This window comes from Peromyscus californicus, unplaced genomic scaffold, assembly GCF_007827085.1.
Source record: "Peromyscus californicus insignis strain IS unplaced genomic scaffold, ASM782708v3 Scaffold_9__1_contigs__length_137607984, whole genome shotgun sequence".
Classification (NCBI taxonomy): domain Eukaryota; kingdom Metazoa; phylum Chordata; class Mammalia; order Rodentia; family Cricetidae; genus Peromyscus; species Peromyscus californicus.
The window spans coordinates 17975761-17988613 of NW_026294617.1; the positions used below are offsets into that span (position 1 = coordinate 17975761).

The 12853-nt window shown below is 37.3% G+C and overlaps 1 protein-coding gene across 5 annotated transcripts in view; it reads left to right on the top strand.

Moving 5' to 3' along the window:
- Positions 1-12853, top strand: part of Bltp1 (bridge-like lipid transfer protein family member 1) — a 179685-nt gene that overhangs the window by 20470 nt on the left and 146362 nt on the right. For all 5 annotated transcript variants that reach the window (XM_052732130.1, XM_052732126.1, XM_052732129.1 and 2 more), the window contains exons 8-13: positions 403-484; positions 875-1068; positions 2866-2945; positions 5180-5330; positions 11639-11795; positions 12204-12282. In XM_052732130.1, coding sequence (XP_052588090.1) covers positions 403-484; positions 875-1068; positions 2866-2945; positions 5180-5330; positions 11639-11795; positions 12204-12282 — 743 coding nt within the window. The remainder of the gene's footprint in view (positions 1-402; positions 485-874; positions 1069-2865; positions 2946-5179; positions 5331-11638; positions 11796-12203; positions 12283-12853) is intronic.

Consider the following 12853-nt stretch of genomic DNA (forward strand, 5'->3'; position numbering starts at 1 on the left):
AGTGATGAGAGAATTGTGGTTACAAGGTGATGAGAATTAATACTGACTTATATACCTTGATGGCATAAATCACCTGGCTGATTAACTTTGTTGTATTATAAAGTGGGATGATATAATGGGTATCACAGTACAATAATGATGTCATATTCTACTCAAGAGTATTATTATAGATAGATGGTTTTTCATTATAGCTTGTTTAAAAAACAAAGAAAAAAATAGTATGAAAAAGTACATGCCAAGAGATACTTTGAGGAATATTCACATGATTTTTTTTTTTATTTACTTGAATACTCATTAGATGTATTTGGAAAATGCAGCTGGCATTAATGATGTGAATTATGAAGAAGTTTAATTTTTATACCCTTAAGTTTTTCTTCATATCAGTTTTATTTTTCTCATCAGAGTTAAAGTAAAAACAGAATCTCAAGACCCCACATCTTCATGGAGATCACTTATCCCAGTCATTAAGGTCAATGTGAGCACAGTAAGTAAATTATGTTCGAGGTAATGTTTGGCACATTAACCCATAGAACTTTTTTTTTCAAATACAAAGTCCATGTAAGAAAAGAAAACAATTTTCTGCACATTTTAGTTCCTATTTCTGTAGGGTGTGAAATGAACTGTTTTAGTACCAGCTCTGTATTTGGATGCTTATTAAAACTGAAAGGCTATTTACAAGTGCTTAAGTTACTCTAAACTTATCTTTAGATGTCTTTAAATACTGGTTTAAATAAATGATAATGATTTTAAATAATGATTTAGATAGCATATACAGCTAAAACAGAATCATTTAGTTCTTGCTTGAAAATGTTGGTTATTAGGTCAGCTAAGGAAAAACAATGACTAAAACAATGTATCTCTTTTATGTTTTTAGGGACGTTTGGCCTTTGGGAATCATTACCAACCTCAGACTCTGTGTATCAATTTTGATGATGCTTTCTTAACTTATACTACAAAACCACCTTCAAGTCATCTTGACCAATTCATGCACATTGTGAAAGGAAAGCTTGAAAATGTCCGAGTCATGCTTGTTCCTAGTCCAAGATATGTTGGTCTACAAAATGATGAGTAAGAAAACATAAAAATAGTAACTTCTCTGTAGCTAATATAAGTACCAACTGGAGCCTGTAGCATCTTTCTCATTTCTATGGTAGAAGTTGTACAGCAATCACATATATTTTTCAGTCTGTTAAAGCCTTTGTACTAAAAATGATAGGTATACTTTTCAATGTGTTTCTGTGTGATTATAATGATAATTTTTTTATGCCCTCTTCTCACTTATTTTGGCTTAAATTAAACTCTAATGTTATGTTAGGACTTGCCTATTAAAGGTGTATTTTTCTATCTGGAAGGCTAGGATAAGTAATAAATTGAAGTTGAAAGCCAATCAAACGTTCTCTTGGAAAAATTGCTTAAGTTAGAATAGTCCAATTTTGAGATAACTACTTGACTTTTTTCTTTGAGCCCCAAAGAATTTTCCTACCTAGCATTCCAACTTTTCCCCCTGTGCTGAAATAGCTGTTTTATGTAGAAGATATGTTACATTAGACTCACCAGTATGATGAGGTACTTGTGCAGGAATGGACCAGACCTGGAGGAGACAGCCCTTTATTAACTCCTGCCAGACACCAGGTCATGTATTTTTGGAATAAGAGTCCCTAATCTTCTTTCTTTTCTTTCTTTTTCTTTTTTCTTTTCTTTTTTTTTTTTTTTTTTGGTGAGGAAAAGGGTTTTTATTTGGCTGTTATATTCTGGGCCTCAGTCATTTTGGAAAACCAAGGCAGGAACTCAAGGAAGTAATTAAAGCAGAAGCCATGGAGGATTCCTGCATACTGCATGCTCTGCATAGTTTGCTCAGCCTGCTTTCTTTCATTTTTCACTTATTTCATATACCAACCATTTTCCCCTCCCTCCTCCCTCCTGTCCCCTCTCCCACCTCCCATCTATTCCTCCCTCCATCCACTCCTCCTCCCCTCAGAAAGGGGCAGGCCTCCCATGGGAGTCAACAAAGCATGTCATATAACATTGAGGCAGGACCAAACTCCTCCCCCTGCATCAAGGCTGGGAAGTTTCAGGCCGTAGGCTACATGAAATTATGTTTTTTTAAAAAAAGCAGATTGGCTTAATTTTTGTGGTTTAAAACATGTTTAGAAGAAAATTATTGCATTTTGGTATGCTGTTATCTAATGAGAAATATATTCTTATGTAGAAGACAGTGCTATATGGCAGAGAAGTTGTTAACTCTAAAGAGTTAGAGGATACATTGATGCCAGCTTTTAAGTTTAGGATGTTTGCTTTACATTTATTTTAAGTTAATCAATCAGCAAAATATTCTCAGAGGAAAAGTAAGTTATTACAGATAAAAATGACAATTCTTTTATTATTTCTGAATGATTATACTTTATTATGCTGGTAGATTAAATATTACTTAGGATTATAATAGAAATCATTTAAATTTGGTCATAAAAACAAAATTTGATTATTATATTTCATTAATTGTTGTTGTAGTTAACCTCTGTTTTAAATAGATTTATCTCATTCAAAACCTAAAGTGAGGACTATAAGCCAGTTCTTTTCTTATTGAACTAATTTACCAGTAAATTTTCAGGGTCATTTTATCACTTAACCTGATATAATATAAAACTAGAGTTATATATTATATATAATATAATTACTAGAGTAATTTGTTACATTTATTACTGGGTTTGTCTGTGTGAAAGATGTTCTTTTTTTTTTAAGATATAACCTGTCATGTGCTTTGTAGTTTTCCCCTTTTTCTCTTCACTCTTTAACTATTGTTCACTAGAGTGCTGAGCATTTTGTAGTCTAAGATGTATTTATTGTGCCTCACACATGTTCTCATAGACCACCAAGACTAATGGGAGAAGGTTTTGTGGTGATGCAATCAAACGATGTTGACATCTACTATTACATGGATGAGCCAGGTATGTCCTCTTTGAAAGTATGTCGCACAGGAATGATTCTGTTTCTTCTATAAAATGCTATTGTCTCCATATTTCAAATCTTCTGAAAGTTAGCATCAGTAAGTGTTAAATGTTACTATGAGAGTATCTAATTTCTAAAACAAATAAAAGATGTCATGTCTTAAGAGTTGAGTATTACATTACTATTTTGTAGACTAATCTTTTCTGCAAATTGCATTTCATAGGTGTGCCTCAAAAATTGAGGATGCAAATAATCCATCCATTTGCCTGCAAACCTCATGATGTCATTGTTTTTCTCTGCTGAGTAGTACTCCATTGTGTATTTGTACCACATTTTGTTTATCCATTCTTCAGTTGAAGGGCATCTAGGTTGTTTCCAGGTTCTAGCTATTACAAACAATGCTGCTATGAACATAGCTGAGCATGTGCCCTTGTGGTATGATCGAGCATTCCTTGGGTATATGCCCAAGAGTGGTGTAGCTGGGTCTTGGGGGAGATTGATTCCCAATTTTCTAAGAAAGCGCCATATTGATTTCCAAAGTGGCTGTACAAGTGGCTGTACAAGTTCCCACCAACAGTGGAGGAGAGTTCCTCTTGCTCCACATCCTCTCCAGCATAAGCTGTCTTCAGTGTTTTTGATCTTAGCCATTCTGATGGGTGTAAGGTAGTATCTCAGAGTTGTTTTGATTTGCATTTCCCTGATGATTAGGGACATTGAGCAATTCCTTAAATGCCTTTCAACCATTTGAGGTTCCTAAGAAAAACCCTTAGGGTACATGGTAACAGGGTGGTTTGTTTTAACTTGCGGGGGGGGGGGGGGGGGGGGGGGGGGGATCACAATTTGTTGCACTTGGACTTCAAACTTAAAAATTGAGACTTAGCTATTTTCAGTGTTTGATAGATAGCTTCCGTTTGAGAAAAGTCCCTAATATTGGATTATTTCAGCTCTTTTATCATGCTTTGGTTCTTTTTGCCTCCTGGTGGTTTGTGTGGTCACAGTATTTTCAGTATAGGACCAGGATTTTACTTGTCTTTTTGTCATGACATTGTAGAAGCAGTAGTATTCAGGAGTCACTGCCACACATTTGTGGTTCAACAGAAAATGTCATATCTCAAAAGAATTCTTTGATGAAACCATAAGAATTTCAATTTTATCACCTTTTGAGGCATAAGTAGAGTCTTTGCATTTGGTATGATGAACTGGGAAGGAAGTACACATGGAACACTTGTGCTGTGAGCCAGAGTGCTCCAGTGAGTTCAGAAAAAGCACTCACTTGATTGAGTCACAAGCCTTTTTGCTTTTTTTCATGGAGCACTAATTTTACTTGAAGAATAATTCAAGACAAAACATACATTTTTGCATGTGAAAATTAGAATTTTGGAAATTTGGTGCTGTTTGACAGCATCTCAGTATTAACAGCTTTTCTAATGAAACTGTTAGTGATATTAATGTGGTTTTAGGAAAAGTTTAATAATAAATTTGCCAGTATTTATAAAAATGAACATAACTCAATTAACCAGTGTTTTCCAAATGACCAGTACATAATACAGAGTCATGCATGGATAAAAGATAGATTCAGAATACAAGAGAGAGCAGTAGATTTTAACATGAGAGAGTTTGAAAAATTGAGTAATGGGTTTCAGGGTCTACACTGTAATCTTTTTGAAGTGCCACTTGTTGAATTTTGCTCTAGTATCACAGAATATCATCCAACTTTATATATGAAAGGCTATTGAAATGTCTCTTCCCTTTCTATCTATACCTAAGGCCAGACTGCCTCAGATCCTTTAACAATAGATAAGTGCAGAGTAACTATGAGAATCTACCTATTTTCTGTTTGGCTGGACACTGATACCTGTTGATTTAGAAAAGCAATACAAACACTTCTCACTAAATTGTTTTGGAAAATATAGTTTTTTAAAAATTTTTTCTTGTGATGAAAACATAATTTTTATTTACTTTTTATTTTATCTTGTACTTTAAAAAAGTTATTCCTGATGTAAGTAAATAGTGTTTATTATTTAAATAAAACCTTTTTAAAATCATGGAATTTTAATTTGAACACAGTAAATTTGATGTATAACATACAAACAAAACAAAAACACCAATCTCTCTGGGACTCTTAAATTTTTAAGTGTAAGGTTACCTGAAACTGAAACATTTGAACTGCTAATATAAGGAAGCTTCTTAATTGAGGTTTTAACTAATTGCCTTTCTATATTTTGAAATGTAGGACTTGTTCCAGAAGAAACAGAAGAGAGTGTAGAAGGAGAAGTAAGCAGTGAAGATTGCAAATTACAAGATTTACCTCCCTGCTGGGGACTAGATATTGTTTGTGGTAAAGGAACAGATTTTAATTATGGACCCTGGGCTGACAGGCAGAGGTACTTGAGTGAATTATATTTCTAATAGTCTTTCAAGTATTTTGAGATTTTATTTCTTATTGAATACTAGCTTAATATTTAAAAATATTTTTTATTTTCAATTATGTATATTCATGTGTATTTGTATTCATATGTATCCATATGTATTCGGGTATGTGCACCTGAGCTCAGGTACCCATGGAGGCCAGAGGATCTCCTGGAGCTGGAGTTATAATCAGTTTTGAGATGCCTGGTATGGATGCTGAGAACCAAACTCAGGTCCTCTGGAAGAGCAGCAAGTGCTCTTAATAGCTTAGCCATCCTTCTAGCCCCCATTGCTTAATTTTAGTAAACTATTATGTTGTGGCAAAGTAAGTTTTCACTAAACACTTTGATCCAAATAGTAACTTGTTTGTGGAGAAACTACAGGCAAACTCCAAGAGCAGCCTACTTATTGGTTCCATTATTTTATTTTTGTATTTAATTGATCATTTATTTACTGACCTTCTGTGAGTTAGGGATTTTGGGGATATATAGATTCAGAAATGAAAAGCTACAATAGCTTTAGTGAAGCCATAATAAATGGGGAAGGGTCTTGATGACAGGCTCAGAAAGACAGTAGTGGTTTCTGACTAAATAGCTAAGTATTGCTGAGATATAGTTTCAGCAACAGAAACTTGTTTAATCAAGTTCTGGATTTCAAGAGTTTCACTTGGAAGTGTTAGCAATGTTGGTTCCTTGGGAGCATCATGAGAGTAGGATGTGTCCCAGGCCCCTTCTTGAAGCTAAGGCAACATGTGTTGTCTCTTCTTTTGACATGCCCTGTCCTAGAGTATGTTGATCCCTTACTTAAGAAGAACACCAGCCATACAGGGCTAGGGTATACTCTGATGACCCTGTGCAAACTTTATCATCTATAAAATCTATGTCACCAAATACAGTCATGTACTAAAGGATTTAAACTTAAGATTTAAACATGAATTTTTAGGATACAGTTTAGCCTGTAACAAGCTACTTGTATTAAAGGTTAGCACAGTGAAAAAAGAAGGCCTTACTAGGCAGTGTGAGTATAGTTTATGAAAGATAAGTAGAGGTTTGCTAGGGGAAGAAAGGGGTGTGACTAATCAAGGAAAAATGAGTAAGGACAGTAGAAGATTGCCCTGAGGGTCTTGTAGGTAGTTCAGAGTTCTGTAATAAAGAAACATGGCCAGCCAGATACAGTGAATCATGCTTGTCATTTCAGCATTCCAGAGGGGGCCTATGTAGGAGAATTGTGAGGTAGGGGCCAGCCTGAGCTATGAAGTAAGACCCCCAACTCAGAAAGCCAGGGGCTGAGGCTTTAAGTAAATGGCAGAGTGCTTGCCTATCTAATGTGCAAGGCCTAAAGAAAAGAAATAAATTAATAATAAGTACGTGTATAGGAGTATCTGAATGGCTTTGTTTGCATGTGTGTTTGTTTTGAGGTGGGGCTCTTATTCAACCTGGCCTTAAACTCTGGGTTCAGGTGATCCTTTTGCTTTAGTCTCCTGAGTGTCTGGAACTACATGTAGTCTTGACTATCATACCTGTCTACCTGGAAGTTTTTTTTAAAACTAGGCTTCTATTAATTTTGAAGTAACTTTTATTCGTAATATATTATGACCAATTTCTTACTGCTGAAGAATTTAGGAGACATTTAGCACTGATTATTAGGAAGTGTTGAGAAATTAGAATAGACATTGCTTAAAATTAGTCTAGTTTTGTAGTCATGGTCTAGTTTTCTTGAAAATAGAGAGATAAGCCAACTCCCTTAGTGAATCAGGTGATATTAACCTATTGATGAAGGAGTAGTGAAATTAACTCTTGATACATTGGCTCTTTTTATACTTTTTACTTTCAAAACTCCCTATCTTGCATTATTGGAATAATTATATACTGTCAAGTAATATGGTCTCTCTTTTTAAAAAATGTTATTAGAGATAAAACCAGGACCCTACATATTCTAGGCAAGTAGTCTGAGTATTTTTTTTGTTTGTTTGTTTTCTACTTTTATTGATTCTTTGTGGATTTCATATCCTATATTCCAGTCCCACCCATCTTCCCATCTCCTCGAATATGCTTTCTGCTCTTGCATACTTCCCCCCAAAACAAAACCAAATTTAGAAGAAAAACCAAAAATCAAACAAAACAAAGGAACAAAACAAAAACAAACAAAAAAAAAAAAAAAGGGAGAAGAATCTTGTGGAATCTGTAGTGTGGTCTGTTGAGTCACACAGTATACCCTTTAGTCCATTGATCTTTACTTGCAAGTGTTTATTGCCAAGAGTCATTGGTCTGAGCCCTGCTGGCTTGAGGCCTCTGGCTTCTGCTATCCCACCGATAATGGGCTCTCACTGGGGCTCCTTTTGGATATTCTGTTGTTGTCCTGTGTCATGGAGATCCTTCTGTTCATCCCCTTCATGTGCACCAGCAGTTCATAGATGAAGTGGATGTTGGGGTGGGCCAACTCATAGCCCTGGTTCTGGGCCTGGGTGGTAGCTGTGTTGGTGAGCTCAATAGCTTTCCCTCATCATCACTACCTGGGTGAGCTCTCTATCACTGCCTCGGCTAGCTCACCCAGTGTAGCCTTCATCAAGGAGCAGGGCCAGTTCTCCTGTTCTCAGGTCTCTCATACTCATCTCACCCACACTCACAGCACCAGGGCCAGCTCTACTGTTTTGCCCAGGTGAAGGGCAGGGCACCTCAGTTGCTGTAGAGGGGTCCAGGAACCCCCTGTGCTAATGTTGCCATGGACATTATTACAGACCCCAGCTGCAGCAGGACCATGGACCAAGACATGGCCCTTGGCAGCAACTTGGGCCCAGGTGTCACTGTTGCCCCAGTGGCAACACATGCCACCCTGATCAGTATGTCCCCAGCGGCAGCATGGCTATTGGGCACCAACGTGATCTCAGGTGGCTGACCAGACCTTGGGCACTTGCAGAACCCTCAGTGGTAACAGAAGCCAGGGACATCACCCCAGACCCTGATGCTACAGGGCCACAGGCCCAGACATGGCCATAGGCAGTGGCCTGGACCCAGATGCCTCTATGGCCTCAAGTTGCAGAACCAGCTACCCAGTATAGATAGCCCTGGCAGCGGCATGGTCCTGGGACATCGATATAGTCTAAGATGGCTGGCTAGCCCCCTGGCATTGGCATGGCCTTCAATGGCATCAGGAGTCACGGATATCAACTCAGACCATGTCTGCTGAAGAGCCACAGACCCAGACATGGCCCTCAGCAGCAGCTCTGTCCTGGACAGTACCATGGCCCCAGGTGACAGCACTGGCCACTCAAATCGGCTTGGCCCTAGTGGCAGCACAGGCCTCAGACAGCAACATGGTTGCAGGTTTTGGCCTAGAACCTGGGTATATGTGTGCCCTTTGATGGCAACATGGTGAGGAATATCAACACAGACACCAGCTGTGATAGGACCACAGACCCAGACATGGTCCTCAGAAGCAACCTGGACCAGGAAGTCACCATGGCCCCAGGTGGCAGCTCAGGCCACTTAGATTGGCATGGCTCCTGTGGCAGCATGCCTCTCAAATACCAAATGGCCCCAGGTGGCAGCCTAGACTACAGGCCTCTTCATGGCCTTCAGTGGTAACTGGAGCCACAGATACTAACAGGCCCCCTTCAAGCTGCTTCAGGGCCTCAGACAAAGACCTGGCCTTTGGCAATAGCCCAGGCCCAGATATCACCTTGGCCTTGGGTGGCTAACAGACCATTCATGTCAACCTGTTCCTCACCACCCTCACCTCTTTAGATTCACCTCTAACCATAGCCCATTGAACCGTTGTGCCTCTCCCTCTCTCTTCCATTTCCCCACCCCGTACCCACCATCCACTCTCTGCCAGTGCTCTTGGTTGGGTCACAGGTGGCGCTTGGTTGAGTCTTGCCCACCCCAGCCACAAGGCATGGTACGGAGCTGTTGCTTTTCTTCTCTCATGCACCCAGGCATAGAACCCTTGGGCAGTGCTTGGTATAATGGTACCTGACCAAGTAGTCTGGCGGGAGCTGTCTGTGTCCTCTGCCGGCTCAGACCTGGAAAGGGCAGAACGGCTCCTGATTGATTGTTCAGTATGTTCTTTTAATGTTAGTAGTTCAGGTATATTGAAATAACATGCCTCAATAAGTCATAGTTTAACAGTTGTTCAAAAACTGGAATAAGGTTTTTAAAAACCTTTGAAATATGTTATGACAGTTACTGAGTTCTGTGTTTATTTATTAAGCTTGAACATCAATGGAGCTTAAAATTTCAGGTTAGAAAGCAAAGATTCTGTATGTTATTAGATTTTAATTTTCCTTTTATAGTATTTTTTTTCTTTTTCTTTTTTTTTTTTTAATTTAATGATGCTTATAGTCACTGGCATCAGTTGAAAAATGAGAGGTTTCTACTAAGTAATGCAATAACTCCATTTGAACTGTATTCAGAAATCATAGTAGAAAATAGCCTTTGTTTTAGGGAAGGGGGTATACTGGTGAACAGTTATATTAAGAAAAAAAAACATGAAATGGGTTTCTCTGTGAAAGAGTCCTGGTGCTCCTGGACTCGCTCTGTAGACAAGGCTGGCCTCGAACTCACAGACATCCACCTACCTCTATCTTCTGAGTGCTGAAATTAAAGGCATGCACCACCACTGCCCAGGTTCAAGTTAAATTTTTACAATAAGTTTTTGATTTTTGAGACAGGGTCTCTTTACACAGCCCTGACTGTCCTCCTGGACCTCACTATGTAGACTAGGTTGGCCTCAGACTTAAAAAGATCTACCTGTTCTTCCTAAGTGCTGGGATTAAAGGCATGCACCACCACGCCTGACACAAAAACCCATCTTAGAGACTGACCAATTTTAGTAGTAGTATTTAGAGAATTGATACTGCATTTCTGTGCATTAGAACTTCACTTTCACAACCCTCTCTATCAGCTTTTCCTCTGCTGAGAGAATACTCCAGTGTATTTTTTATTTAGATTTAGAACTTATTGAATAACAAGGTTTATTCACTCTCATTAAATCAAAAGTTTTATTTTTCAGTGTGCTTTGTTCATGTGGGTAGCGTTAGCTTCCTTACTCTCTTGGAAAGATGGTTGTGTGATGTTGGGAAGGTATTGAAACCACAGCAGTAAGAGGTTCAGATCAGCCCTTCCTATCCAGTGTTCTTTCCATTACAGCCCATTGGCTGTCATGCCTGGTGTGCTGTATTTTTTGTCTTGTTTTAGTGTGTTGTGAGTTTCAGATCATTTGCAGAATTTCTTTTGTGCATTTTCATTTAATGATGGCAAGTTGAACTCTGTGAACCTCAGTTTTCAGATTTTGTTCTGTTCATCTACTTTTTTCCAAGTCTGTTTTAAGTAGTCTTTTCTGTCACTGTTGACTCTGTCTTCAACCCTATTATTTAAAAGACATGCACTGCTACCTTCTCTGAACATTATACTAAACTAATGTTTGCTCCCATAGAAGACTCGGAGTTGAATATTTCTTAAGTTCTTTCATCCTTGTCAAATGATATTATAGGGAGACATACACTAGGCTCAGCAACTAAATACTTGTTTACTTTTTAGAATATATTGCTCTTTGTCCTTTCATCGATATTATGCTGATTAAAAGTGATTGTGGGGAGTTGGAGAGATGGTTTGGTGGTTAAGAGCACTGGCTAGTCTTGGTGGTTAAGAGCACTGGTTAGTCTTTGCAGACGACATGGGAATACCAGCACCCAACTGGTGCCTTACAACTGTTTATAACTCTTATCTCGGGATCTTACACCCTCTTTTATTCCTCACACACATTGTATCCATGAAGTGCACAGATACAAGTGTAGGCAAAATACCCATACACATAAAATAAAAATAAAGGGTAATTTTTTGAGTGATTGTGAAAATAATACAAAAATTCTCCCATGTGTCACACACTGTTAAGTATTTTTATTTAATCCTCAGTGTCAGTCCCTGAGATTAGTTATTCTTACAGACAAGGAAGCTGATCTTTCTTCAGAAAAATTTAATTCACTTGCTGAGGGAGAAATGATGAATTAAGATATCTCTTTCAGTTCTTTGTTATTTGCACAATTGATGTACTTGTAGCATGTTTTTGGAACTCACATAACACTTAGATTGGGGCCTGCCCATGTCTCACTCAGTAATAGTGTATTAGGTGTTCAAAGCTTATTGATATCTAGAAGTATGAGATAATAGAAAAATAGTTTGTTAAGTGAGATAGCAATGATAGGTTAAAATATGATTTTGGCCCCTTATTAAAGATGATTGATTGTGTTTGACTAACATGCCAACTCCTTTTCTTTATTATGTAGAGATTGTTTATGGAAGTTTTTCTTTCCACCTGATTATCAAGTTCTGAAGGTTTCTGAGGTTGCACAGCCTGGAAGACCAAGACAGATCCTTGCATTTGAACTACGAATGAATATTATTGCAGATGCTACCATTGACTTGCTGTTTACTAAAAACAGGGTATTTATTATAAGATAGTAGAAAATATTATTTAAAATTTGAAAATTAATTTTCAGAGTATTTTTGTGGGTCATAATTATATGCTTAGCTTTATTTCTCTGAGCTCCCTATACCTCCTTAAGTAATCTTGTAAATTTTACATTTATAATACTTTATTAAATGCAAATAATGGAAAGAAATTAATAATGATTAATAGTAATAACAATGGACTTTTAAGTTACCTTCTGGTTTCTCCTTTGTATTTTGTTAAAATATTTTAATATAATTTTGGTATAAATTAGAACCTTGGTTTTTCCAAATTTTTAATACTTCATATTATTAATTATATTTCTTTGATAATTTAAAAGTAAAATGATATAAATATAAATATAATAAATCTCATGTAAATTAATCTTGTTCTTTTGGTAGGAAACAAATGCTGTACATGTAAATGTAGGGGCTGGCTCATATTTAGAAATTAATATTCCAATGACAGTTGAAGAAAATGGTAAGTTATTATTTTGCCTGAAATGATTAGTGACACGATTAATATGCTAATGTAGTTTGTTATCCTTTCAGATTAACATTAGTGATGTTTTAATTTTTTGTCTTTTAATTTAAATATAATTTAGTTTTTCACTGATACATAAAATTGTACCTATTAATGGGGTGCCATGAGATGTTTGAACCCATGTTTGTAGACTTACAATGTTCAAGTCAAAGTAAACATGTGTTTCTACATTTATAACTTCTGTGTGGTAAAAGAATTTAAAATCCTTTTGTTTAGCTTTGCACTTAATTATTTTTTTGAGACAGCATGTCACTGTGTAGCCCATGCTGACCTAGGACTTGCTATGTAGCTTAGTCTTGTCCCTCCCTTGAGATACTCTTGCTTCAGACTCCCAAGTGCTGTGATCACAGGTTGGAACCACCATGCTGACAGGCTTTCCTTGAGCTTTTTGAAGTATACAGCATGTTCTCATTATCTGTGGGTCAGCATATAATTCTTATCTATATAACTTAGCAGTAATTTTTCACCTACTCCCAACCCTTCCTTTCTCCTTATTCTCCTCAGCCTG